Source organism: Eucalyptus grandis, chromosome 7, assembly GCF_016545825.1.
Source record: "Eucalyptus grandis isolate ANBG69807.140 chromosome 7, ASM1654582v1, whole genome shotgun sequence".
NCBI lineage: Eukaryota > Viridiplantae > Streptophyta > Magnoliopsida > Myrtales > Myrtaceae > Eucalyptus > Eucalyptus grandis.
The window spans coordinates 59,954,462-59,980,208 of NC_052618.1; the positions used below are offsets into that span (position 1 = coordinate 59,954,462).

Genomic DNA, 25,747 nt, shown 5'->3' on the forward strand with positions numbered 1-25,747 from the left:
GCCATTGTCCCACCATCACTAAGAAGGGCTGACGATGGTGGGGGATGGTCGGTAGTGGTCATTGGGCCCCAACCAAGGGCCGGCAAGCCTTGCCAAGTGCAAGTGTTAGTCTGCATGCCCTCCCCTAGATCAGGCAAGGGCTAGGGCCCTTGGCCAAGGCTCGACGACACCTTTTCGGCCATCTCCTCACAATCGATAGCCCTTCTCAAAGATGGTGGGGTGGCAATGATGAGTCACAAGCCCCTGCCTATGTTTTCCTCTCTTTTTTGTGTTTTTTTAAGTTTGTTTAATTTTAAATATAACTTAAATGAAATTTGTATAAAAATAATATTTTGATCAAAACAAAGTCACTTTAGCTACGCGAGTGTTAGGCAGGATAGAGAAAATAAATAAAAAATTCACATCAGCAAAAAAAAAAAAAAAAAAAAAAGCACAGCCTTGGAGCAACACTGCTATTGCATGTTGCACTATACTTGCTCTATGATATCATAAAAGTTAAATTAAGTTCTAAATCTTTTAAAAAGTATAATCAAGTCCTTAAACTTGTCGTATTTATGCACTCAAATTCTTTCATTAGTTCTATCCAAATTGATGGACGGATAATCAACACAGCGGCTTTTTCTGTGGATATACTGTTGCCATCCTGTATCTTTGGCCGATTTCACAAGAGAAAATGCCAATTCCCATTGACAGCAACCGTTTTAGAAAGCTGGTTTTAGCTAGTCCAAAGCCACAATTAATTCTCAATTACTGGACATTTCTTACAAGACAGAGGTTGTGTCTAAAGGGAACTCAGGTAGTAAAACTTGGGGACGACATGCGACATTATCTCTAAACGGACGAGAAACTTCAGTATGCTGATTGCTCTTGGCAGTTTCATTTGTTTCCGAAAGCGGACAAAGCAGTATAACTGCAATGACAAACTAACAAATTCATTTATTATACTGTGAAGAGGAGCCACCCGTTAAATCAGTTTCGACCAAAAAAAGAATCCTCCGCAAAATGCTCATCTACCATTCTACGGAAAGATTACCACCCGTCAATCTTTCTGGGTTTTGAAAAATCCAATTCAACGCTCGCGCTCATCTTACGTGGAAGTCTGTGTCTTGATGCGTCAAAACAGTCGGAATGGCTATAAACTAATCACGATGATGTACAGTGTTTATTATTTTAAAGGAAGAGTCACATCGATAGACGCGTAGTAGTCTCGAACTCCCCCCCACCTCCACCAAGTGGAGAGTGGAGCGATGTTGCCAACTCCAATTTTGCCTCTGACGCGTCAAATTATAAATCCACTTGCCGGGAGACACGTGTTGCCCGGCCCCCACTGCGTCAGAACCTCTAACGTCCGTCCATCCAATCCAATCCAATCCAATCCAATCCCCTTCTGACGCCTCTCTCTCTCCCCTCTTCTTTTTTCCTTTATTTCTTCTTCTTCTTCTTCCCTCTGATCTTCCCTTTCACTCCGCTGTGGAACAGCAGGCCTTGACTCGGCCCCGCAGACCAACCTTGTTGAGGTGGAAAGTGGCGCCGCCGCCGCCGCCGGTGACGCCGTGGGGGGGGTGGGCGGCGTCGAGCAGGAGGTAGGGGACGAGGGCTGTCTGGAGGGGGAAGCTCTTGAGCTTGATCTTGCAGAAGAAGCAAGGGGAGGAGGAAGGGCGGAGAGAGAGATGGACACCCAAACAGCCATAGATCAGAGAAGCCATGCAGTTTGTATCCCATCTCCGTACCAAAGCCATATAGGAGCAATGCTAAAACTGGCAAAACTTCTACATACAAAAGGTTTCTACATATCCTTCGTGAATACAGAGTACAACCATCGACGCTTACTCAAGTCGAGAGGCAATCGAGCACTGGATGGCTGCCGTGGCTTTCAGTTCCTAACCATCACTGACGGCCTTCCACCCTCGGACGCAGACTCGAGCCAAGGCCTCCGTGCCGTATGTGATGCTATCAGAAACAACATGTCTGATCCATTTTCAGATCTCATCTCCAATCTCAACCACACCGCATCAAGCTCAGATTTTCCTCCAGTCACACGCATTTTCTCCGATGGATTCATGTCATTTGTCACCAATGACGCTGCTCAAGAGTTCCGCATCCCTATCATAAGCTTGTGGACGATCCCTGCCTGCGCCTTCATGGGATTCAAACAATATCGGACACTGAGGGAAAAGGGCCTGACGCCATTAAAAGGTACGAGGTAAATAGTTTTAATTTAACCTGGCATTAGACTCAGTGATTAAGCAGCGAACATGTGCGTAGTATATGCGAATGGCTTATATATTATCACCAAAAATATCGCGTACAAACAGCTCTCTACCCACCCACCCAAGGTTTGGCTTGCATTTACCTGGTCCTAGGTTACGGGTATTTCTTGAGCCCAAGGTCAACCGACCTAAAACTAAACTTCCTCGTGTAAAAGAAGAGGGTTTTATTTTCATAATATGATATCCATGTAAGATTGAGAATGTCACGCGTGATGCAGATACCAGCTACTTAACAAACGGATATTTGGATACGATAATTGACTGGATTCCAGAAATGAAGGACATTAAATTGTGGGACTTGCCAACCTACCTTCGTAGCACGGATCATGATGATATTGCATACAACTTTACCATGGATGCCACTGAGAGGGCAAATACAGCCTCAGCAATGATCATCCATACCTTTGATGCCCTTGAATCAGAATTGCTTAATGCTCTATCATCCATGTATCCTCGCGTTTATGCAATAGGGCCCCTCTCGTTACTTCTCGATAAACTAGTGAAGGAAGAGAGCCCCCTGAAATCTATAGACTGCAGTCTGTGGAGAGAAGATACAGAGTGTCTTCGATGGCTCGACTCGAAGGAACCGAACTCAGTCCTCTACATTAATTTTGGCAGCATAGCTGTCTTGACAAGAGAAGAGCTTATCGAGTTTGCAACAGGACTGGCCAACAGCAAACATCCATTATTGTGGATAATTAGGCCCGACCTTGTAAGTGGGGATTTAGCAATTCTTCCCCGGGAGTTCATTGAAGAAACCGAAGGAAGGTGTATGCTTGCATGTTGGTGTCCGCAGGAGGCAGTTCTTAACCACTTTTCAGTTGGAGGGTTCTTAACGCACTGTGGATGGAACTCTATAATCGAGAGTGTGTCTGCAGGAGTTCCAATTATCTGTTGGCCAGCTTTTGGGGACCAGAGGACAAACTGCACTTACGCATGCAATAAATGGGAGATTGGTTTGGAGTTATCAGGTGCGGTCAAAAGAGAGGAAGTGGAAAGGCTAGTGAGGGAATTGATGGATGGAGACAAGGGAAAGCAAATGAAGAAAAGAATCACGGAATGGAAGAGCCTAGCACAGGAGGCAACAAATCCAAATGGGTCATCGTCCATGAACTTTGACAAGCTGTTGAATGAGCTTCTAACTTAACTGCAGAATCATAAGTCCGTTTGCGCAACACTGCTACCACAGGCAATTCTTAGTTCACTTCATCATGATACTTCGTTTATGAGTAACTGAGATGAGATGTTTTTAAATCATGTGTGCTTCAAGAGGTTTAGACTACCCAGTTCATCTATCCTATAAACTTGTTCCCTACAAGAAGAGACGTCTTTTGTCCACGCATCTTCTACTCTTCATGCTTAGTCGTAACTTCAAGGAATATGAGTATTCGAAGTCCCAAAACTTGTTACGGCAGCCTAATTAAGTTCTAATACTTTTAAAAAGTGCAATCATAATATTATGTTGCGTCCTTTTTTTTATTTTATTTTTTAAATCCAATATAAATATATTAAGGAGAAAATACAAGAAACAGATTAGCTTCTCATCAGGGAGATCGCAATAATGACACCCTAAAATTTCATTACAACGTGTTTTCACCGCTCAATAACCTTTAAAATCAATCCAGCAACATCTCGAGGAAAAAAACAGAACGGTAAAAAGGTCCGGCGATCTCAGGAAACTTGCTCCTTGTTTTCTTGACAGGATTTCTGTGCATGTACTTCTCCCATCCTAGATCTTCAGCCTATTCGACAGAGTACATAGTCCCCCATTTACATCAACTCTTTTAGGAAGCTGCTGCCGGGCTAGTCCAAAGCCGCAAGTATATTATTCATCACTGGACAACTATCACAAGACAAAACTGGCCTCTCAAGCGTAGATGAACTTCAGTATTGCGATTGCTCCTTTCAACATATTGCACAGGTTCATTTGTTTCCAACAGCCGGCATCACATTATGACAATAATTAGGACTGAAAAATTCATCTACCGTTCTATGAAAAGGAATCATGCGTCAATCTTTCTTAGTTTTGCAAAGACTAATTCAACACTCATGCTTGTCATATACGGATGGAGTTTTCTTCTTGACCTTCAAACAGTAGCATGATTGTAAACTAATCCCAATCACAAGTAATATTTATAAGGTGCAGTAGAGCAAGTAGACTCCATGCAGAGACGCATAGAAACTTACAAGAAGAAACTAAATCAATACAATAAACTTTTGTCTCTGCCTGATTGGCACTATATCTTCCCCCACATTGGAAAGAAAGACCGACCCATATCAGCTTTTCTTTCCTGGATTTTGCTTTGAACTAGAGCCACCACAGAGAGAGAAAGACATGGACACTCAATCAGCCACAGCTAAGAGAAATAGAACCCATGCTGTTTGTGTCCCAGCTCCATTCCAAAGCCACATAGGAGCAATGCTAAAGCTAGCGAAGCTTCCATATACAGAAGGTTTCTACATATCCTTCGTGAACACAGTATAATCATTGATGCTTACTCAAGTTGAGAGGTGCTGGAGCCCTCGATGGCTTCCCTGACTTTCAGTTCCAAACGATCCTAGATGGCCTTCCTTTCACTGATGCAGACTCGAGCCAAGACATCCTTGCTCTAACTGATGCTCTCAGAAGAAACATGTCTGCTTCATTTTCCAACCTCATCTTCAATCTGAACTACACAGCATCAACCTCAGATGTTTCTCCAGTCACTTGCATTTTCTCTGATGGGTTCATGTCATTTGCCACCAATGAAGCTGCTCAAGAATTCAGCATCCCTATAATACACTTGTGGACAATCCCAGACTGCTCCTTCATGGGATCCAAACAGTACAGAATGCTGAGGAAAAGGGTCTGGCGCCTTTAAAAGGTAAAAAGTACGAGGCACAAGTAAGCTCTGTGGTTTTAGGAGCAGACAAGTGAGTGGATCATGTGCAAAGCATACATTCGACTCCTCACACCACCATGTACAAACAAGTTCAATTTTGTTTGGCTCACCCACCCAAATTTTGGCTCGTATCTTTCCCGGTGCTAAGTTAGCAGGGTATTTCTTAAGCCCATGATTTATGTATCTAAACTAGACTTCCTCATCATGAAGCAGTGATCTCTTTTTGTATTTTGTATCCATGTAAGACTGAGAATGTCGCGCGCAAATGCAGATACTAGTTACTTATCAAACGGCTATTTGGATACAGTACTTGACTGGATTCCAGGAATGAAGAACAACAAACTGGGGGAACTGCCCACTTTCCTTAGAGCCACGGATCCTGATGATATTTTGTTCAACTTTACGATGGACGCTGCTGAGCGAGCAAATACAGCTTCAGCAATGATCTTCCATACCTTTGATGCCCTTGAATCGGCCGTGCTTAATGAACCGTCATCCATGTATCCTCATGTACTTGCAATTGGTCCGCTTTCCTTACTTCATAAGCTAAAGAAGGAAGAGAGTCCCCTAATATCATTTGACTGCAATCTATGGAGAGAAGATACTGAATGTCTCCAATGGCTCGGCACAAAGGAACCTAACTCAGTTCTATATGTTAATTTCGGCAGCCTAGCTATCTTGACAAGAGGAGCTGATTGAGGTTGCAATGGGGTGGCCAACAGCAAACATCCATTCTTGCGGATAATTAGGCCTGACCTTATGAATGGGGATTCAGCAGTTCTACCCCGATAATTCATCGAAGAAACAGAAGGAAGGAGTATACTTGCCAGCTGGTGCCCACAGGAGGCGGTTCAACCACTTGTCAATCGGAGGGTTCTTAACGCACAGTGGATGGAACTCTATCATAGAGAGCGTGTCTGCTGGAGTCCCCATGATTTGCTGGCCATTTTTTGGGGACCAGAGGACAAACTGCACCAATGCTTGCAGCAGATGGGAGATTGGTCTGGAGTTATCAGGTGATGTCAAGAGAGAGGAAATGGAAAGGCTAGTGAGGGAATTGATGGAAGGAGAGAAGGGGAAACAAATGAAGGCAAGAATCAGAGTGGACGAGACTAGCACACGAGGCAACATATCCAAATGGGTCATCATCCACAAACTTCGACAAGGTGCTGCGTGAGATTCTAATCTAATCATAAACTCACATGTGGGTTTGTGCCACACTGCTGCCATAGGCAATTCTTCCTTTGCAACATCATTATATCTTTGTTAATGGGTAACGGTGATGAAATCAAAATATTCAGGTCATGTGACAGTTTTTTACAATAAGATTGTATGCATCAGACTACCTAATTAATCGATCAATATATATAAAAAGACACCTAATTTATCTATTCTAACTTTGTCAAGAGCCATCTTTTCTACACCCCCTCTTCTACTCTTCATGTTAGATATCTAGCAGCATGCTTTTCTCCATGAAATCCATCTGCGTCTACAGTCATCTGGATTGATATATCATTCAGGTGAAAGCCAAAAGAGTCGCCTTGAACCCTCCAGTCCTGTGGGACTTTTATTTTCATCTAACGACTAGCACGTCAAAGACGCAAACTTAGCACTTGACATCATCCCACTCAGCATAAGGAAAATCGAAAAAGAAGCTTTCAAGTAAGGGATCAACCTATAGGTGATTTTTCTTTTCCTAATCCATGGAGATTTTGTTCTCAGCTCAAAGTTCCACAAGTCAGATCCCACCGTATGTCAGCACACACAAGGCGGCCCTTGAATGATTGAAAAAAGCTAATTACCAACAACCAAATCCAGTGAACTTCATACCTTTTCAATAACAATCGACTTAGCACTAAAAATGCAGGGGCATTCAGCAACTGAATCCACCATCTACAAAGCCCCTGCTTTCCTTTTTCCCCTTATTGGATCTCTGAAATGAACACCGCTTGTTCAAGGCCAAGCCAGGAATTATCAGTTCTACATGTTACCAATTAGATAGGAAGAAAAACATGTAAGACAAGAGCAGGTATATTATATAGATGATATGAGAAGGATTTGAAGAGGGCAAAAGTGAGAACACAAAAATAATGCCTGCACATAGGAATCTGTACCCGACTACTTTCATCAATCCAGGAAAATATGACCAAATCAAGGATAGCATACAGCTAGATTTAAAATGAAACAGAGGGATCCAACAAAGACCTTTGCCCTCAATCTAGTAAACACTAGATGAGTACCTTAAGAAAAATAACTCATTTCATGTCATTGACGTTCCAAGCGGCAAAGGAACTCTTGCCGCTCCAATAAATCACATCTTGATGGGACCAAAAATTCGAGCCAAAAAGTAACAACTGGTTTGGGAGTGTCTCCCTCTAACTCAAAATTATTCCATAAAAAAATTTGCCGGAGTAAATTATTAGAACTCGAGATTTTCATCACCGTCTAAATCTAAAAGGCACAACCCCACTTGCTTAGGCACCTCCCGATCCAAACTTCTTGCCGAATACAATAAGCTGCAACTTGTCATAACCTGCAAGCACACCAGCACCAGCAACGGCACGGAGGATGTTTGCACCAGCACCCTTGAAGAGAGACCTGGCACCCTCATTCTTCAGAATTTGGGAGAAAGCATCCAGGGAACTCTTGTACTTGACAGCTTCACCAGAGGTCATCATCATTCTTCTGCGAACAGTGTCAATTGGATAGGATGCAAGCCCAGCACCATTTGTGATGAGCCAGCCAAGAGCAAAGCTAGCAAAGAAACTATCCTGAAATGATTAAACAACAGATGTCATAAGGGGGAAATAACAGCAAAGCTCATGTGATAAATTAATCTCAGTTTCAAATCCTGATAGCAAAGCTCAAAAAAGCAATTATTATCATCTCCTACTTTATTCCTCAAAAACTATTCTGCAATTCATTATGGCAAAATAGGAGTTCCTAAGTTCACTATATCAGCAGAGGCGTGAAATCAGAAAATCGCATGTCTCTCAAGAAATCCTTACCTGTAAAGTTCCAGTCAAGAGAACTGGCTTCAAAGAATCGTACATTCCAAAGTAGAGTCCACGGTACACAATAATTCCAACACAAGAGATGTTGAAACCACGGTAAAGGCCAGCAATACCATCAGAAGCCAGTGTCTTTCTGTAAACATCAACAAGACCATTGAACTGCCTCTCTCCACCCTTCTTGGCAGCCTTTGCATCATTGGCCAGACGCGTACGGGCATAGTCCAGGGAGTACACAAACAGAAGGGAAGAAGCACCAGCCGCGCCTCCTGATGCCAAGTTACCAGCAAACCACTTCCAGTAGCCATCCTTGTCTTTCTTGAAGTTAAACAGCCTCTTGAAGTAATCCTTGAATGCAAAGTTCAAGGCCTGGCCCAAATTTCAAATAACAGTAAGATAAATGCCTTACATAAACAAGCTGCAAAAACCAGGAAAAAGCATAAAGCATGAGTCACCTGAGTGGGGAAATAACGGATAACATTAGCAGTGTTCCCCCTCCACAAGGAACCGAATCCCTCATCCTTTATTGTCCTCCCAAAACAATCACCAATGCCCTTGTATGGTTCAGACAGCCTACCAGTCTTAATCATCTCATCCTGGTTCTGAATTAGAAGCTTCACACGCTCAATGGGAGCAGCTGCCGTCTTGGATACAGCGGCAGAGACTCCACCCATCAGGAAATCGATGGCAAAGCCAGCAAGTCCTTTCTCTGCTGGGGCATGAACAAACACAGGAGATGCTGTCGATGCAACCATGGACAAGTCAGAGGATGCTCTGCATGCTGGCACTGTTGAATAATTCAATGCAGCATTGGTGTAATTTCCATATGCACGCCGTTGGGAAAGAGCAGGCCTCTGGAAAGCCCCATCACAACCTCGCGTGTCTTGAGAAAGACTAGTGCGCAGAAGGAGCTGGCCAGCTACCTTCTGCATGACAGTTGGGTGTTGAACTTGATCAACCATCTTTGCTTCACCTGCAACAATGACGCACTCAGTTTCCACGGTAGCCAATTGAGAAATAATTATTTAACAGTCATTAAGCAATTGGGGATACTAGTGTTGTACGATTTCTGGTGAAGCAACAAACTGAGAATTTTTTCTCAGTTGCTGCAGCGGACCTGGGCCACATATACTGAGGTATGATGAAAATAACTTCATATAAGTTACGCGTGGCACCATCTACAGTAATACTCAGAAAAATCAAAACCCAAAGAATTGAATTGCCGCAATCCCAGTCAAAGCTTGATAATGATAGGTGTAAAGCAGTCCTACAAGCAACACGAACACGAAACGTTCGCCTCCCCACAGACATCAAGACCCTTTGACAGGGGATGAGGATAAAGTAAAACGCGAGCAATCAGCATCTTATCAAAAAACACAATATGAACCGAGTAATACTACAAAACAAAAGCAAGTCAAGAGGAAAACCATAGTGCGTCAAAGCAAGGATCGCCTTAAAATTCATTCATTTACAGTAAAGCGACCTAGACAGCAATCAGATAGGTACCCCACGAGCAAAAGCAATAAAATGGGTTACTACAGGTATACCGATCGTTGATTCGATGGGGAAACAATTTGTCGAGATCCGAAAAGAGAAGCACACTCAGCAAAGCATTGGTCAAGACACAATCTAACAAAACGTCTAGAAACAGCCACCGTCTCATCACAAGAGCAGCACGGGAGCGGAAAATCTAAAACGAATCGAAGTGAAACCCGAGTCCGTCACGAGTTCAATCAAATCAGAAGAAAACTGTATAGAACGAATCTCAGGACCGATGAAGTGGGAAGCCTAGTAAGCAAGTGCTGAGATCTAAAAAGCGATCAGACAATCTCACTCTCAGATCTGAAGCAAGAGCCAGGAACAAATCAAGACCACCGCACCGCTACAGCATATCAGACCAGAATATGAAAGAAAATCAAACGGATCTAACACGGAAAATGAAAACGGGAGAACGATCGCGCCGAGACTGCCACCGGATCTGAGATGCGGACGATGCAAAAACACGATGAAAAGGAATCGAAAGACAAGAAAGATCTACCGGGACGAGTCGAGCCTACGACGCAAGAAATGGATCCGAGAGAAGGAGGGAAGCAAGCGGAAGCAGAGGAGAGATATAATGGGGAGCGATACCTGAGGAAGGAAGGGGAGAGAAGTCGTCGATTGGAGGCTGCGAAAGGACTTCGGAGCCTCTCTCTCTCTCTCTCTCTCTCTCTCTGCGCGTGCGAGGAGCGAGGTGAAGACCGAGGGAAACCTGGAGGAAAGAGGCGATTTCTGAGGAGGCGTGCCGTCCTTTTATATTTCGCTTTCAGACGCCAGAGAGGCACTTTGAAAAGAGCGACCTTTTTCGTGATCTCGTGCTTTCAGTCCTCCTACTTTATGAAAATTCTCATTTCGGCCCGTCATTTTCTATTTGCCGATAATTGGATCCCTCCGTTTCAATAAAATCGTATGACCACATGGTACGATGAGAGTTAATGTAACCAATTCGATCGTCCAGTCAAACAAAAAGATAACTTATAGCGAAGAATAAGACGGATCAACATGCTAATATGATGATATCGAATCGAATTGATAATAGACATACATCTATTGATCCGTATTCATCTAAAGAGATAATATTTTGATCAGTAATGATTTTCAATGAATGCAAAAATGGCAGATGAATTTTGTCAAACTGATTATTGGGCACTTTTGCTACTTCGTATATCTTCTTCTTCTTTTTCGCTCTACGAGATTAATGGGAGCGCCAATCAATCGGCGTGGAAGGGACAGCCTCGCAAGAAATGCACGTAAGAAGATGCTGTAGAGGAGGAGCGAGGACACATAATTTGTAGGGAACGGCTGGTCAACGGCATCCTCCCTCCAGTACGATTCACGCTTTTGCTGGCTTTGATTGATGTCCACATATCACCTGTATTTCCCGACGTCCTTTTCAGCATTCTCAACGACCATCCTCGTCAATTCCAGGCACAGTTTGCTAAGGGTACTGTCCAGCCAAATTAAAACGTGATAAAATGCCTGGGATTTTGATTGTTGGAATCCTCCGGCACATTATTAAGTGCATCAACTGATAACCAATTGCGAAACACTTTTACATTTTTCTTATAATTCTTATTAACAATGTCACCTCAATACCGTCCGGTCAACGGCTTTCCTTTCATTCAAAATGGCCGGAGAACAAAATGATCCAACAAAGAACAAGATGTTTTTCCAAACTCAAATTTGATGTTTGTTCTTCGGTAAAAGCGGAAGCTTCCACGGGCAAATGAAAGAAAAAAGAAAAAAGGAGCTTTAGCGCCCATGTTTGACCCGTGACCGAGCTTCCTTCCATTCACGGACAAGGATCCGCTTGACATTAATATATGCATCTTCAATTGCTATTTCGATCGAAAGGGGGAAAAGTGTAACAGATTTTTCGTTCCCAATTTTTCTAAAAATTGTCCTTAAATCATAAAATAAAAATGGAACTGCCAGATTATGCATATACTTGCATTGCATCAAAATTATGTTTTTAGCCTTAGGGTTTTTATTTGGGACGAAAAGATTCTTTATATTTGTTCACCCTTGTGCTGACGATTATTTTCTTTCGCCAGATGTTGTCTTCTTCCATCCAATTGGGCGTGCCTTTTTGTTTTCCATCTCTGTTGCTAACTTGAAATGAGGATCTCGCGAAGCTGCCCTTTCTTGGTAATAGAGATCCTTCCGCCACTGAGATCCACTGAATCTCGAAACCACAGAAGCTTCAGCTGTCCTTACCATCTCCCTCCCCTCTGTTCACCCCCGAGATCGGAGTGACTTCAACCCAACTTTACGTTCTACCAGCAACAATACGGTACTACCTCAAGCAGTGGGACACAAGGTATTACTTGGTAGCATGTTTAAAGGAGACTTTCTAACCATTGGGATTCGCCCCAATGGCCACCCTTCTAACATGGAAGGGGGAGGTGAGGGGTTCAAATCCCCACTTTCTAAGGGGGATGGGGTGAGGACGAGTAAGTTTCAGGAGTGGGTTTCGACTCCCACACCCTGCAAGAGGCAGGACAAAAGTCTGAGGGTGTGTATAGAGTAAGTATAGAGTAGGACTAACAAAAAAAAAAAAAAAAAAAAAGAGACTTTCTACACCTCCATATTATGGAGCATCCGCATATGCAACCACCAACACAATCATAAATTCAAAAAATAAATGACAGAGTATGCTGTGACTCTTCCCACATGATTAAAACCCGGTTCGGATAAAACCTACAGAACACCTCATGAAAAAGATTCTCCAAATCATGTGATATAAGTTCCTAGCAGCAGAATGACAGACTACTGCTTCAATAAATCACGGTCTATAGGGTCAAATTTCCAGCCAAGAATAACAACTGTTCGGGAGAAACTCCCTCTAAATTTGAATTATTTCACCAAAAAAATTGCCGGGCTAAAGAGTAAGAGCTCGATCATTTTCATCAACGTCAATATCTAAACAGCACATTGGAGATTGTGTTTGTGCTTAGGCACCACCAGATCCATACTTCTTCCCAAATACGATCAGCTGCAACTTATCATAGCCTGCAAGCACACCAGCACCAGCAACAGCACGGAGGATGTTTGCACCAGCACCCTTGAAGAGAGACTTGGCACCCTCATTCTTCAGAATCTGGGAGAAAGCATCCAGGGAACTCTTGTACTTGACAGCTTCACCAGAGGTCATCATCATTCTTCTGCGAACAGTGTCAATTGGATAGGATGCAAGCCCAGCACCATTTGTGATGAGCCAGCCAAGAGCAAAGCTAGCAAAGAAACTATCCTGAAATGATTAAACAACAGATGTCATAAGAGGGAAATAACAGCAAAGCTCATGTGATAAATTATTCTCAGTTTCAAATCCTGATAGCAAAGCTCAAAAAAGCAATTATTATCATCTCCTACTTTATTCCTCAAAAACTATTCTGCAATTCATTATGGCAAAATAGGAGTTCCTAAGTTCACTATATCAGCAGAGGCATGAAATCAGAAAATCGCATGTCTCTCAAGAAATCCTTACCTGTAAAGTTCCAGTCAAGAGAACTGGCTTCAAAGAATCGTACATTCCAAAGTAGAGTCCACGGTACACAATAATTCCAACACAAGAGATGTTGAAACCACGGTAAAGGCCAGCAACACCATCAGAAGCCAGTGTCTTTCTGTAAACATCAACAAGACCATTGAACTGCCTCCCTCCACCCTTCTTGGCAGCCTTTGCATCATTGGCCAGACGCGTACGGGCATAGTCCAGGGAGTACACAAACAGAAGGGAAGAAGCACCAGCTGCACCTCCTGATGCCAAGTTACCACCAAACCACTTCCAGTAGCCATCCTTGTCTTTCTTGAAGTTAAACAGCCTCTTGAAGTAATCCTTGAATGCAAAGTTCAAGGCCTGGCCCAAATTTCAAATAACAGTAAGATAAATGCCAAAGACAAACATAAATAAGCTGCAAAAACCAGGAAAAAGCATAAAGCATGAGTCACCTGAGTGGGGAAATAACGGATAACATTAGCAGTGTTCCCCCTCCACAAGGAACCGAATCCCTCGTCCTTTATTGTCCTCCCAAAACAATCGCCAATGCCCTTGTATGGTTCAGACAGCCGACCACTCTTAATCATCTCGTCCTGGTTCTGAATTAAAAGTTTCACACGCTCGATAGGAGCGGCAGCTGTTTTCGACACGGCAGCAGAGACTCCACCCATGAGGAAGTCGATAGCAAAGCTAGCAAATCCTTTCTCTTTTGGGGCATGAATGAATACAGGAGATGCTGTTGATGCAACAATGGACATGTCAGCAGAGGCTCTACATGCTGGCATTGTTGGATAATTCAATGCAGCATTGGTGTAATTTCCATATGCACGCCTTTGGTACAAAGCAGGCCGCTGGAAAGCCCCATCACAGCCCCGCATGTCTTGAGAAAGACTAGCGCGGAGAAGGAGCTGGCCAGCTACCTTCTGCATGACAGTTGGGTGTTGACCTTGATCGACCATCTTTACTTGACCTGCCATAACAAAATGCACTTCATATACAGAATACCATACTGAACAAACTTATATAATCCACATGTTTAATGTGCAGACAGCATAGACTCGGAGACGGTCATTTAGACAGCAACAAAGAAAATTTGCACACTGATCACAAGCACACGCAAGTTTGTGATGATATGGCCTTCCTTTCCTTCCTTTCCTTCCTTTCCTTGTCAACAAGTTCTTTTTATCGCTATTGCAATAAGAAGGAATTAACTTAAGATATTAATCCCTTTTCAATACAAAATCTGACACTGCATAATCAATCTAAAAGAACCAAATGTCCCACAATGAAAGTATTCAGTCAATGAGCAATCAAAACATCAGGAACAAACTCGAGAGAATCGCAACTGAAAATGTAATATATACACAGTGCTGGTTACATGATTAGGTGATCTTTCGGAAACAGATAAAATGAGAAAAGAAGGTGGAATTTGGTTCCAAAGTGAGAGGAGGCAGAGCTATGACCACAGGACCTAATCAATCAAATGCAAAGTTACGCACGCACGCACGCACACGCACGAATTTGAGAAAGATATCTTGCTGAACCAGCTAGAACCGGAATTGTAATCCCAAACGAAGAGAGAACCTAAAAGATATTCCTCGTCGCGAGATCAATGGAAACAGAGAATAACCTGTGTAGAAATCCTAGCTATGGTGAGATTACACCGATGAAAATCCACTAAAGCGAGAAACGGAATATAACGAAATTCAAACGGAGCCAAACAACACTAGATGAGTCCTAAACGGAACTGAAAGGCACGCCGCTACAAAAATACAGATCTAGCAAACTTAACGATGGAGAAAAAAGATGGAGACTAGACCAAGATCTGATATATATATATAGCTCCTGAAAGAGTATAACTCCTGTAAACTTGGAAACGGTAATAGAGGATAATCTATCGAAGGCCGTAAACCAGACGAAATGGAAAAGGAGCAGATCGATCTAACGAACGAGGAGCAGACAACAGCAGCAACAACGGGGCGGAGCAGAATCAGATCTGAGAGATTTACAGACGGGAAGATCTAACCTGAGAAAGGAAATGCGAAAAAAGCAAACGGATCTCAGATGGAAAGCGACGGAGATGCCAGAGAGAGAGAGTTTAAAAGTAATCAAATACCTTGGAGAAGCGATTGAGAGGCTGGGAGAGGAAGTCGGACCTCGCTCGCTGTCTCTCCTTCTCTCTCTCTCTCTCTCTCTCTCGCTCGCCGCGAGATGGTGGGAGGGAGAGAAGACCGAGAGGGGGAGGAGAGCGCAGAAAATTGGGGCGAAGGCAGCGGCGATTTGTGTGGAGGAGGAGGAGGAGGAGGAGGAGTCGCCCTTTCTTTTTTATTTTATAGTCCCGAGTCAGAGAGTCTGCGTTTGAACCGCGAGATGCAAAGCCCTCTCTCCCGAGCTCTCCCTCTCCCTCTTCTTTTTCTTTTTTCTTTTTTTTTTTCCTAAATTATTGGAAAAAATATCTTTTTTTTAGCATCTGAGCGAGGGGCCCACCCGCCGAGCCGTGAAATTCTCCACCATCCATCCATAAAGCAATGGGACCTTCGTTTACCTAAGCCTTTCGTAAATTAAGTTCTCATTATTCTTTTTTTCCAAGAGATTATACAGTCGAATTCTTCAACTGGCATGGTGGCGTGCAATTTACCCGCTTTTCTCGTTGACCTTTTTTAACTACATCGCGGCGACTGTTGATGTGTAATAACTTATAAAAATTAATAGTAAATATGTCATAAATCATAAAATAATTTTGATTAACAGAATAACACTAGAAACATATTCAAAAAAATTATTTGTCGAGAGGGCAGGAGAGAGAGGGAACGCCGCCGCCACTACCCGAGCCTCAAAATATTTTCTAGATTTGATTTTCGTTTTGTAATTCAATTTTAATAATCATCATTCATCGACTTATTTACCATTCAAACTAAGATTCCTTTCGAATTTGAGCTGCCGTAATTTCTCTTTTGTTTGTTTTAACATCAATTCTTTTCACAAGATTAGCTACCATACCGTAGTGAAGTATTTCTCGTGAGGAAAGAGTTTCATCAGACGTGATCTAAAAAAGAGAAAATGGATATATTCCTTCGATTTTCGCCAGTGGTTTTCTACTTCAGCATTTTTTATTTAATTAGAAATTACGTGTCCACCGACACTTCGATTTACACGAGTCCAGTCTTAAGAGGCATATATAATTTGATTTTTTTTTCTATTTTAGACATTGAAATATTTTTATATTATATAAATACTAAAATTAACAATCTCGTGGAATTTAAATATTATTCATAATTACGACGAAACCTTCTCTTTTTGATAAATTTGAACTAACAAAAACCCCCCTCAGGCTAGCGCCAAAATTTACGAGTTATGCATATGAGCCAGGCATTAGCTCCTGCCCTTAGAGACCACAACTGTGTTGCTTTAAAAAATTGCATTGAGCAACCATCGCATCGCATGGCCAGAGTAGGCCCTCGCCACCAAAAGGGGCGGTATCTGTGGCCATCTTAGCAGGGTTCACCCGCCCTCACCCCCCGAAGGAGGGCGATTGTACCGGCCTTGTAGGTCTTGTCCCAATTTGATCTTTTTAGGGGAAAAAAAAATTTGTATGACTGAACAATGGTCCCCTGTATTTCAGGCCAAAATCACCATGACACTATTTAATATTATACAAAGTCTTACCCTAACATATAATAATGTGTCTTACCGAATGTCAGTAATTATATGAATTTTTTTAATATCATAGGACATTTTACTGAGTGTTCGATAATGGAGCCATACTTAAGGCCAAGATCCCCATACTTTGCTTTTTAATATTTTCCGAGTCTTGTCCAAATGTATAATGTCTCGTGGTACTTAAGGTCAATCATCATATGCCTTAATACGTTAAAAATGACGTATTACCAAGGCATATGACGCTTGTACTTAAAATGAAAACATGAAACATTAACTTTTAATATTAAACGACAAAATTAGAAAAAATATATACTAATTTATCTCGTGTTATCATAAATTATGAATTTTTTCTGTGCAAAAATACAACGCTTCATCATATTCCTGATCAAAAGTTGTATTATGCAACTTTTTTTATATTGTTGAGCTTTTTGTAGATACATACTGATTTATATCATATCCTCGTAAATTAGCAATTTTATTCAATACGGTTGTATCAATACTTTGACGCATTACAAGCTAAAGCTATAGCATGCCTTTTTTTATAGAAATTTGTCTTTTTTTTTTTTTAAATTGTAAGACGGATGTTGTGAAAATGTAGGCCATTTTACCGTGCCGACATTTGTTAAAAGGTTTTACAATATTCATGTGGCGAAAAGCTTCGTGCAGTGATAATTTGTAAGTTTAATGGCATTGAGACCTTATAATTAGACTGAGCACGTGGTACAAACTCGAACTACCTTAGCAATCTAAAAACTGTAAAAGAATGCTTGATGATAGCTAGCTTTTGGTTGTACGGTAACAACGATGTAAGAATCGACACATACAATCCCGCGTTCCACATGGCATGTGGATGAGTCGTGATTCGTTGCCTCGAAGGTGAGGTGTCGATTGGACCCTGCAAGTCCACTCACGCTTCCTCCATCTTTTTTAGGTTTTCTTTAGTTTTTTCGCTTTGATATAAATAATCCGCCCGATTAATTTTTGGACTGAATATCATCGGGACACTTGATAAGCATATTTTGGAGAAAAAAAATATATTTTAACGACAATTTGCTGAATGTATATAATACTAGGAAGACAATACTTTGAAATTATTGAAATACTTAGGAAATACCCCCAACAAGCTTGCCTCTTATATTATCCTCCCACACAACCTTGTTTTTAGTAAAAAATTTGAAGAGAACGGGCTTTTAACTCATGAAAACTTTTTCAATTTTGTGAAAATAAAATTACTTTTTGGTTTACAATTTTATATTTTATTAGAAAAAAAATGTTTAGTTCATGGAAAAGAAAATTTCAAAATAAGAATGGACATTTTGAAAACATATTTGATATGCAGTTGGATCCATTCATTTATACTTTTGTCATTAGTACCCCATCTTCTCATTTCATGTGAAATATGAAGCCTCTCTTCACTCATATAATGTCTTTGATAGCACCAACATTTAAGAAAATTATTTAACAAAAATAAATTTCACAATGACATCTCCTAAATTAATTGTCCGCGAGTATACTTACAGGACTCATTCATATGCTTGTCTTTTTAAAAACAAAAAGGGTAAAAGTTATGACCTTTTAAATTATTTTGTATTTTCCGAAAGAAAGAAATGTATTTTGCGATTTTTTCAGAATTTGATGTACAAAAAATAAATCACTCAAAAACAAAATATTTTCAATCAACAAAAGAACACTTTTAATATAAATAGACTTCGTTTGGTAATATTTCTATTTCTCATAATTTCTATTTTTTTGTTCTCTAAAAAAAATAGAAATCTATTTGGTGATGTTAATTAATTTTTTTATTCTTAAAAATAGAAAAGTAGATAGGAGATAGATTTTAAACATAAAAAAGAAGTTAAAAAAATAATTTATTATCCCCGAAAAAATTTCTACAAATAAGTTATTTAATTCCTTTTTTTTTTTTCTTCTTCTTCCTCATTGCCTGCTGTTGCCGCCCCTTGCCATCCCCTTCCGTTGATTGTCCGTCGCCGGTTAGAGAAGAAGTAAGAAGAAAAAGAGAAGAAAAAGATTAAAAAATTAAAAGAAATTCTATGTTACAAAAAAAAAAAAAAAAATGGATCGTAGACAATGCATTTCAATTATTTTTCTATTTCAAAAATAAATTTTTTATGTAATTACCAAACTCATTCTTTTATTTAGGAATTATTTAAGAATATAGATTAAAAATATATTTCTCAAAAAAAAAAAAAAATGTTACCAAATGCCCTTTCTCTCTGTCACGACCTCCTCCTCCGTCTCCCGCACTTCCTCCGCTCCATCGCCTTCCTTCTTCGCGCCTCCTTTGCTCTTCCGTTTCTCTCCGCCTCCTGGGTCGTGTTCCTGTTCCTCCTCCTCTCCGCCCGCTTGATTTTCATCTCCCCGCCTCCCCAGAGTTCGTGCTCCTCCGGAGTTTTTCCTTCTCTCGCTCCCCATTTGTAATGTCGAGTGCATTCCATTGAGCGAGGTTAAACTATATTCGTCCGATTAGGTGGATTCACGCCTATGGATTAATCAACCGAAGCTGCACTTGATCGTCTCTTTTTTTGGTAAGTCGATTCCTTCGCTTGGAATTCCTTTAGTTTCTTGGGTTTTTGTTTTATTAAGAATTCGTGGTGTGGACTCGTCAATTTATTCCGTTTTTGGTTGGTTGAGCTCGGGATATTTGAACGAGACATCGTAATTATCTTAAAGATTAAGAATTTGTGACCATAGGCTTTGCCCCGTTTTTTCTCAGTGATTTGGTTCGGGTGTTTTCCGTGGTTCGAATCTATTTCCACTTCTCGAAAGTGTTCGTGTCAAAATTCTTAGAGGTTCAACTCAGGTATGCAATTTCTTCTATGAAATGTTCTACTGCTTGGGAGTTTGTTCGAAAGTAATGATCAGAAGTGAATCATTATTGTATTTTTGCATATGAGTTCGTTGGCCATAATTCGCTCTACCTGTTCGATGAAATGCCTAAATGACAACAGAATGCACTCATTCGTTGTTTGACCTCGCACGGTTGGATTATTATATCTTTCGACGTCCATATTTCTTTTCATGCTTGATCTGAGAGTTATGATATAATAATCCAATTAGAACTTGGCTCGTTGTAGCCTTATTATAGTTTGTCATTGCTCGAATCAATTTGATGGTTCATGCTGTTTGTTGACTAAATGTACGATAGGAAAATCATGTCTCATAGCTTGCAGATTTTCCTGAACAGAATCGAGTCCACAAATTGTTGTTTGGATATTACTATGATTTCTCTCTATTCTGATTCCCTTTCCACTCTTATATTCTGAACTCTCATAGCTTTGGTTTGTGTATATGTGATGGCTGGCAATTGATGATGGAAATTGTACGGTGGTTGGAGACGCGGAGTAAAATATTTGTACATCCTTTCAGTATGAAGGGCACATATATGCTTCTAGCCCATGTCATCTCCGTTGTTCAATTCATTAAATATGTACAAGTATTTGGTTGGTATCAGAATACAAGATGATATGTGTACTGCGATCATGATTGCTAAGTTTTGGCATGGAGTTTTGCTGAGTTTTGGTTTTGAGTGTTTAAGTGTACAGGGAAAACAATGGAATGAGCAAAGGAAATAAAAGAAAGTTCTTCTTATCATACAATGGAAAATATTTTCTAGCTCATTTTTAGTTTCGGCCGAATACCAAAAAATATTGCTTTCCTAGAAAACGACTTTTTTTTTTTTCTCCCAAGAAATATCACATTTTCCGCGAAATAAATGCAGCTCTAAAGAAAGAGAGAACATGAATCCCTCAATTGTCGCTCATCTCCAATTTTTGTCTCAATAGTGTTGAAATTCGGTGAAGCACGAGATAGAGTTAGTCAACAGAGAAGAGCACTGTCGCACCCTCCCTTTGAGAGAGAGCATTCCCTTTTTCACCGTTAATCTAAGTTCAGATGGCATATCGTCCGAGAGCAATGAGAAGTCCCTATTCTTCGATTTCATAAAATGGGTCATACAAATGTGCATTTGTTTTTTTGTGTCCTTGTTTTAAGTTGCTGGAAGCATTCTATTGAGATTGCCAATCCCCAATTGGAGTTTTTCCCTATGAAGTATTAAATAAAGGGGCAATTTCCCTTATTCATCTTGTGCAAACTTTTTTGAGATATGTTGGGAGAGTTGGCATTTCTTGTTGGCTTTTTAATTGGCATTTACTTAATTTGATGTTCAGCTGGTTATGCTAATGCAGACTGAGACTTCTAGGGTGGACGTAAAGATGTCACAATGGGATGCTTTTTTTGCATTTCCTATAGCTCCCCTTTTGACGAGAAAAAACTAGATGGTAAATGCTGTGTGAGCTACTGTTGTTGATGATCAACTTGCAGGGCCAAGAAGACTTGATTCCTTTTTTACAATGAAACCTTTAAGTTATACCAGTGTTTCCGTCTCCCATTGTGATTATAAGTGAGTTTCTTTCGCATTTTCCCTTAAGTGCGATTCACTGGAGGCATGATCTAAGAGAAGTACGAAGCATGTCAATTATAGCTCATTGTAACATTTCCTTCACACTCTCCAGCAAAATTCCATTGCTAACAAAGAATTACTCATGTTAGTATTAGTGTGGTTCTCAGCCAGGCTCATCATGCATGACATTTTTTCCCTTTTTTTGTTGTTTGAAATTGAGTCATTTTGCTTTTCACATTTACTTAATCAATACAGAGCAAGGGATTACTTAATAATCTTAATTCCTCCTATGATGTCATTTTAAGCTGATGGAATTGACTTCTCGCCACTCATTTTTCTTATCCTGCCTTTTTGAACGCAGAGTGATCATATATGCTTTTTACATCTTTCTGATGTCTGTGTGGTGTCCTTTTATGCAGTCATCATAGACATTAGGGGCAATGGCGGAGAAAGACAACGACTTGCCAAGAGATGCCAGGGTCGTGCAGTCACTGCTGAAATCAATGGGTGTCGAGAAGTATGAACCTTGCGTTATCCACCAATTCTTAGAGCTGTGGTACCGATATGTAGTTGATGTATCAACAGATGCACAGGTCTACTCTGAGCATGCTGGCAAGGCTGCAATTGATTGTGATGATGTTAAGCTTGCAGTCCAGTCAAAAGTCAATTTCACCTTTTCACAGCCTCCTCCACGAGAGGTGTGTAAAGTATTGTTAATTATATAGATTTGTTATCATTGAACATATGTCCATATGACCATGGATGATCCTCTGTTTCAGTGCATGATGTCCTGTTCATATCAGCTGTGGCAGTTTCTTGATGGACTGAATTTGTGAATGGAACTCTGACCAGTAAGCAGAAACCATATTAGGTTATAGTGTATAGTCCACTCAACTTGAGCTAGAGTTGATTCCCAGTCAGAACTTTGTCTTGGCATGTCTTAACTATCCATTTTCTCCATGGCATTTGGCATGTGAAGACCATGAAATCAAAATTTTTAAGCTGCACACTTGAGTCCTTGCGAAGTCTGGACATTTGTGATTGCTGTTGAATGTTCATTTAGTCTAATTCATTAATTATTGAGGGATTATGTGTGTGAACTCACAGTTATACGTCTGGTGTTCGTGTTTTACTTGTTTGATGTTACTGTACCAGGCGGTCAAAAACTGATGCTGATGTTACTGTCTATCAGGTGTTACTGGAATTGGCTAGAAGCAGGAACAAGATTCCATTACCAAAGACAATATCAGGTCCTGGAATTCCACTTCCTCCAGAACAGGACACGCTGATCAGCCCAAATTACCAACTTGCAATCCCGAGGAGGCAATCTGCTCAGGCAATGGAAGAAGCAGAAGAAGATGAAAGAAGTGATGCCAATCCATCACAGGAGCAGAAAACAGATGTGCCACAGAGTACGCCACAGAGAGTTTCATTTCCCCTTTCCAAACATCCCAAGTGACGGATCTGCATTCGTAGCTATGGTGTGACTCAGAAAAGATATGGAGAAATTATGGGCCTGTACGCTGACATGTGGTAGTTCATACTGGATCTTTTAATGTATAAGAATATTATGCAGTATGCTGGCTGTATCGTGAGCTTCTCTTCTGTCTTTGGTCTGCTCGGTGACAAGTTTGAAGAGTGGCGTCTGTCAGCAACTGCTGTACCTGTAACTTATCTTGCTTAGAAGCAATCACAGTTGAACAACTAGCAGCAGTAGAAAAGTCATTAGCTTTGCTTTATGTTGTTCAAGTAGCAATGCCTTGTCAAAGCTGGAGTGCCAAGTAAAGCGGACGAGTAGACATTGCAAAATCCGATGTGACCGGTTTGAAGAACCCCTGCGGTGCGACTGGTTTACAAAACTTTGATATAAGTATATGGAGTTACACATTACATCGTCAAAACTCAAAAGAGCTTACAAATATCATTACCCAGAATACAAATTTCTCTCCGGAAAGTTCTAATAGGATCCGACAGTCTCGAAGGACTCGTGAATGTGCCGCAAGGTCCCTTGGTCCCGATTCCACTCGGGAGCGGGAGCATTCACAAAGTGGGCATAGAGCTTATTATTGGCACAGGTTACAGAGATTAAGCTGTGAGCACCAACCCCATCGATCTCGTACACGTAATACAGCTGCCCCTTCTCATTCTTCTTCTCCTCCGATGATATGTTGTCAGCACTGGCGATCAAGTCCTGCAACTCCACGTCGGACAGAGCCAAATTGTTCAAGACGACGTCTTTGGGAGCCAACTGCCTAAAACCGGCAAGGAAAGTCAAATACTCCTTCTCCGTCCGCTTCTTGGGGTTGTAAAACTCGCTGTCCGTCCCATTGGTGCCCTTCTCCACTTTGGAGACTAGCCGCTCTTTCCAACCGTCGGGCACGTCGTAGACGTACTCCGCCGTGTCCTTCTTGCTGGCATTGCCGCCGTAGCCCCCGTAGTTGGCGGCGCTGGCTGCTGTGCCGTAGTAGACGTGGTAGGTTGCTGGTGGTGGTGATTCGGCTAGCGACGGTGGCGCGGTGGCGAGTACGGCGGCCGCGGCAATGGCTGTGGCCGCAAGGCCGGCGGCCGAGCCAGGGAAGGGGTGTTTGTTGGGGTGGGCTGAGATATGGATTTTGGTGGCGACGGTGAGAGGGGCTTGGGCCGATTTGGCGGCGGCGGTGGAGGAGAGGATGGTAGATGGTGAGAGTGAAGTTGCCATGGATTGGTGGTGGTCTTCTGGTTGTGGAGAAGGATTGGTGGATGCGGGCGTCTCTGCAATGGAATGGAAGATGATGATTTTTCTCTTATCCAATTCTCCTCGCCAATTATGACGTCATTTTGGGATGTGGTGGGTAATTATCTGAGACCAATGGCAGCTTGCCATCTCATCGGAGCGCTAGGAGCATTCCACGCATTAATAGATTTCTAAATTACACCTCCTGCTTCTCACAGAACAAAGGCTTGAAAATGCATACGCAGCAATATTTGAAAAGGGCTTTCAAATTTGGCTTTTCAACCCCAAAGTGTAACTTTGACTTTTAATTCAAATGCGGGGTACCTAGAACTTTTTAAAATAAATTATACGAATATTGACGTGAATTCGTTTATGAGTTCTTTTGCAATTTTTTTTTAAGCTTAAGTAGTAATTTGAAATTCGGCAGAAAAAATGAGAGGAAAAATTTTTTTAGCTAAAAAAAGAAGAAGAAGCAGAAATAAACGCATTAGGCAAGCTCCAATATCTTATAACTTTTTCTATATTTTTGTTATAATGGTGGTCGTCTCATATCATAATAATAAGTATCGAATTCGAATGTCTGATTGGAAATAGCTCTAAATTGTAAATCACTATTTGATATTTCTCTTTCCTAAATAAAAGACAACTTAACCGCTCTTACACTAATCAATTTTTTTAGAAGTTTGAATTATTGGCTTCTTCCACTTCAAGAATAGTAGACGCTAGTAAAAAAAAAGTAGATGATGAACCAATTCAATAGGTTGTGACCCTTGTAGAGCAATGCATGAACGGTTGTGCTAACTCTTGTTCATATAAAATAGTAATGGCCATATTCCCAACATACATTATCCACAACTGTTCCTCCCTCACGAGAAATTCTTACACGTACCAAATCCAAGGATTATGTGGAGTTCACATGATAGATGATTATAATAAATCTGTTTCGCATGTGCTTAGATTCATGGATATAGGTTTTATCCTTTGGAGTGGAGAAGTACATAAAGATTTTAATTGCTAGAGTATGTGCAAAATGATTACATGTGAGGAATGTCGAATTTTGTGCATGTGCGTGAGCGTTATATGAATGGATGGATATGTGGACATCTATGTAGTCTGCAAATGATCGCCAAGGGAATTCGAAGAACGCAGGAAAAAAAAGCATATAGCTATCGGCAATAGGTGGATGCTCCCTTGTTCATCATTGGGAAATGTTCATTATTGGGAAGCTATATATGTGGAGTGTACATGTATCAATATGAATGGATCTCTGTAATTCCGTGTGTGTAATGTGTCAATTTTTGCTGTACAGGAATGCAAAAGCAGAGGAAGGACAAATGAAGATAATAATTATATACATAAATCACATCCTCGATCGGGCTGAAGGCATCCGACAGAGATGATAGGATGCACCGGATCTGATATCAGTTGCCGAAGAAGAGATGGAGCATGGCCAACAAGAAAGAGCATAGGATGGCAGCTCCGGACACACCCAAGGAGAGAGCTGATCCAGTGTCCAGCGCAGGCGATGGCGCCGGTTCTAAACCTTGAGCTGAAACGCGGGTTGCTGCGGGCGCAGAAAGAAGAGCAACCGCAACAACATAAGTGGCCAAGAGAACCAAATTGAATGCGGTCGCCGCTGGAGCCATGGCTATAACTAAAGGGGAAAGGAATGGATGCGAGCGTCTGCTGTGAATTGTGTGGAGAGTCTGGGAGAGCTGTGGGTACTACTTATAGCGGGAGACAAGTGCGAGGG

General features: G+C 41.3%; 6 protein-coding genes across 9 annotated transcripts; 3 read left to right on the forward strand and 3 right to left on the reverse strand.

The window, feature by feature from the left end:
- The first annotated feature begins 1,396 nt into the window (after positions 1–1,396).
- On the forward strand, positions 1,397–3,681 carry LOC104454662 (7-deoxyloganetin glucosyltransferase). The gene is made up of 2 exons (XM_010069573.3): positions 1,397–2,196; positions 2,489–3,681. Exons 1-2 carry the CDS (start codon positions 1,671–1,673, stop codon positions 3,415–3,417), a joined length of 1,455 nt encoding a protein of 484 aa, XP_010067875.2. The 5' UTR covers positions 1,397–1,670; the 3' UTR covers positions 3,418–3,681.
- A 924-nt stretch (positions 3,682–4,605) lies between these two features.
- LOC104455978 (UDP-glycosyltransferase 85A2-like) lies at positions 4,606–6,329 on the forward strand. The gene is made up of 4 exons (XM_039318002.1): positions 4,606–4,723; positions 4,857–5,094; positions 5,398–5,662; positions 5,928–6,329. The coding sequence occupies exons 1-4, from the start codon at positions 4,606–4,608 to the stop codon at positions 6,327–6,329; spliced, it is 1,023 nt and encodes a 340-aa protein (XP_039173936.1).
- A 911-nt stretch (positions 6,330–7,240) lies between these two features.
- On the reverse strand, positions 7,241–10,450 carry LOC104454663 (ADP,ATP carrier protein 1, mitochondrial-like). 2 transcript variants are annotated; one of them, XM_039316895.1, is made up of 4 exons: positions 10,294–10,450; positions 8,619–9,136; positions 8,161–8,532; positions 7,241–7,923 (listed from the first exon to the last, which is right to left on the reverse strand). In XM_039316895.1, the coding sequence occupies exons 2-4, from the start codon at positions 9,123–9,125 to the stop codon at positions 7,627–7,629; spliced, it is 1,176 nt and encodes a 391-aa protein (XP_039172829.1). In that variant the 5' UTR covers positions 9,126–9,136; positions 10,294–10,450; the 3' UTR covers positions 7,241–7,626. The 2 variants fall into 2 exon arrangements, with proteins under 2 accessions (XP_039172829.1, XP_039172830.1); XM_039316896.1 differs by having other exon boundaries at positions 10,202–10,434.
- Positions 10,451–12,347: 1,897 nt separating this feature from the next.
- Positions 12,348–15,521, reverse strand: LOC104454664 (ADP,ATP carrier protein 1, mitochondrial). Its single transcript, XM_010069574.3, has 4 exons — positions 15,318–15,521; positions 13,654–14,171; positions 13,190–13,561; positions 12,348–12,952 (listed from the first exon to the last, which is right to left on the reverse strand). The coding sequence occupies exons 2-4, from the start codon at positions 14,158–14,160 to the stop codon at positions 12,656–12,658; spliced, it is 1,176 nt and encodes a 391-aa protein (XP_010067876.2). The 5' UTR covers positions 14,161–14,171; positions 15,318–15,521; the 3' UTR covers positions 12,348–12,655.
- A 3,566-nt stretch (positions 15,522–19,087) lies between these two features.
- Positions 19,088–23,006, forward strand: LOC104454665 (transcription initiation factor TFIID subunit 9). 3 transcript variants are annotated; one of them, XM_010069577.3, is made up of 5 exons: positions 19,088–19,407; positions 19,596–19,682; positions 21,067–21,159; positions 21,701–21,979; positions 22,474–23,006. In XM_010069577.3, the coding sequence occupies exons 4-5, from the start codon at positions 21,722–21,724 to the stop codon at positions 22,738–22,740; spliced, it is 525 nt and encodes a 174-aa protein (XP_010067879.2). In that variant the 5' UTR covers positions 19,088–19,407; positions 19,596–19,682; positions 21,067–21,159; positions 21,701–21,721; the 3' UTR covers positions 22,741–23,006. The 3 variants fall into 3 exon arrangements, with proteins under 3 accessions (XP_010067879.2, XP_010067878.2, XP_010067880.2); XM_010069576.3 differs by lacking the exon at positions 21,067–21,159; XM_010069578.3 differs by lacking the exons at positions 19,596–19,682; positions 21,067–21,159.
- A 98-nt stretch (positions 23,007–23,104) lies between these two features.
- LOC104454667 (thylakoid lumenal 19 kDa protein, chloroplastic) lies at positions 23,105–24,049 on the reverse strand. The gene has a single exon (XM_010069580.3). The coding sequence runs from the start codon at positions 23,977–23,979 to the stop codon at positions 23,239–23,241; it is 741 nt and encodes a 246-aa protein (XP_010067882.2). The 5' UTR covers positions 23,980–24,049; the 3' UTR covers positions 23,105–23,238.
- Positions 24,050–25,747: the final 1,698 nt, after the last annotated feature.

What these genes read in the sequence shown, in the direction of transcription:
- LOC104454662 (XM_010069573.3), top strand. Translation starts at nt 1,671, where the DNA reads ATGGACACCCAAACAGCCATAGATCAGAGAAGCCATGCAGTTTGTATC. An exon ending in GGGCCTGACGCCATTAAAAG is followed by an intron (nt 2,197 to 2,488) that starts GTACGAGGTAAA and finishes CGCGTGATGCAG; the next exon opens with ATACCAGCTACTTAACAAAC.
- LOC104454665 (XM_010069577.3), top strand. Translation starts at nt 21,722, where the DNA reads ATGGCGGAGAAAGACAACGACTTGCCAAGAGATGCCAGGGTCGTGCAG. An exon ending in CACAGCCTCCTCCACGAGAG is followed by an intron (nt 21,980 to 22,473) that starts GTGTGTAAAGTA and finishes ACTGTCTATCAG; the next exon opens with GTGTTACTGGAATTGGCTAG.
- LOC104454667 (XM_010069580.3), bottom strand. Translation starts at nt 23,979, where the DNA reads ATGGCAACTTCACTCTCACCATCTACCATCCTCTCCTCCACCGCCGCC.
- LOC104454664 (XM_010069574.3), bottom strand. Translation starts at nt 14,160, where the DNA reads ATGGTCGATCAAGGTCAACACCCAACTGTCATGCAGAAGGTAGCTGGC. An exon ending in TCCGTTATTTCCCCACTCAG is followed by an intron (nt 13,562 to 13,653) that starts GTGACTCATGCT and finishes AATTTGGGCCAG; the next exon opens with GCCTTGAACTTTGCATTCAA. An exon ending in TCTTGACTGGAACTTTACAG is followed by an intron (nt 12,953 to 13,189) that starts GTAAGGATTTCT and finishes TAATCATTTCAG; the next exon opens with GATAGTTTCTTTGCTAGCTT.
- LOC104455978 (XM_039318002.1), top strand. Translation starts at nt 4,606, where the DNA reads ATGGACACTCAATCAGCCACAGCTAAGAGAAATAGAACCCATGCTGTT. An exon ending in GAAGCTTCCATATACAGAAG is followed by an intron (nt 4,724 to 4,856) that starts GTTTCTACATAT and finishes TCACTGATGCAG; the next exon opens with ACTCGAGCCAAGACATCCTT. An exon ending in CGTCATCCATGTATCCTCAT is followed by an intron (nt 5,663 to 5,927) that starts GTACTTGCAATT and finishes ATGGGGATTCAG; the next exon opens with CAGTTCTACCCCGATAATTC.
- LOC104454663 (XM_039316895.1), bottom strand. Translation starts at nt 9,125, where the DNA reads ATGGTTGATCAAGTTCAACACCCAACTGTCATGCAGAAGGTAGCTGGC. An exon ending in TCCGTTATTTCCCCACTCAG is followed by an intron (nt 8,533 to 8,618) that starts GTGACTCATGCT and finishes AATTTGGGCCAG; the next exon opens with GCCTTGAACTTTGCATTCAA. An exon ending in TCTTGACTGGAACTTTACAG is followed by an intron (nt 7,924 to 8,160) that starts GTAAGGATTTCT and finishes TAATCATTTCAG; the next exon opens with GATAGTTTCTTTGCTAGCTT.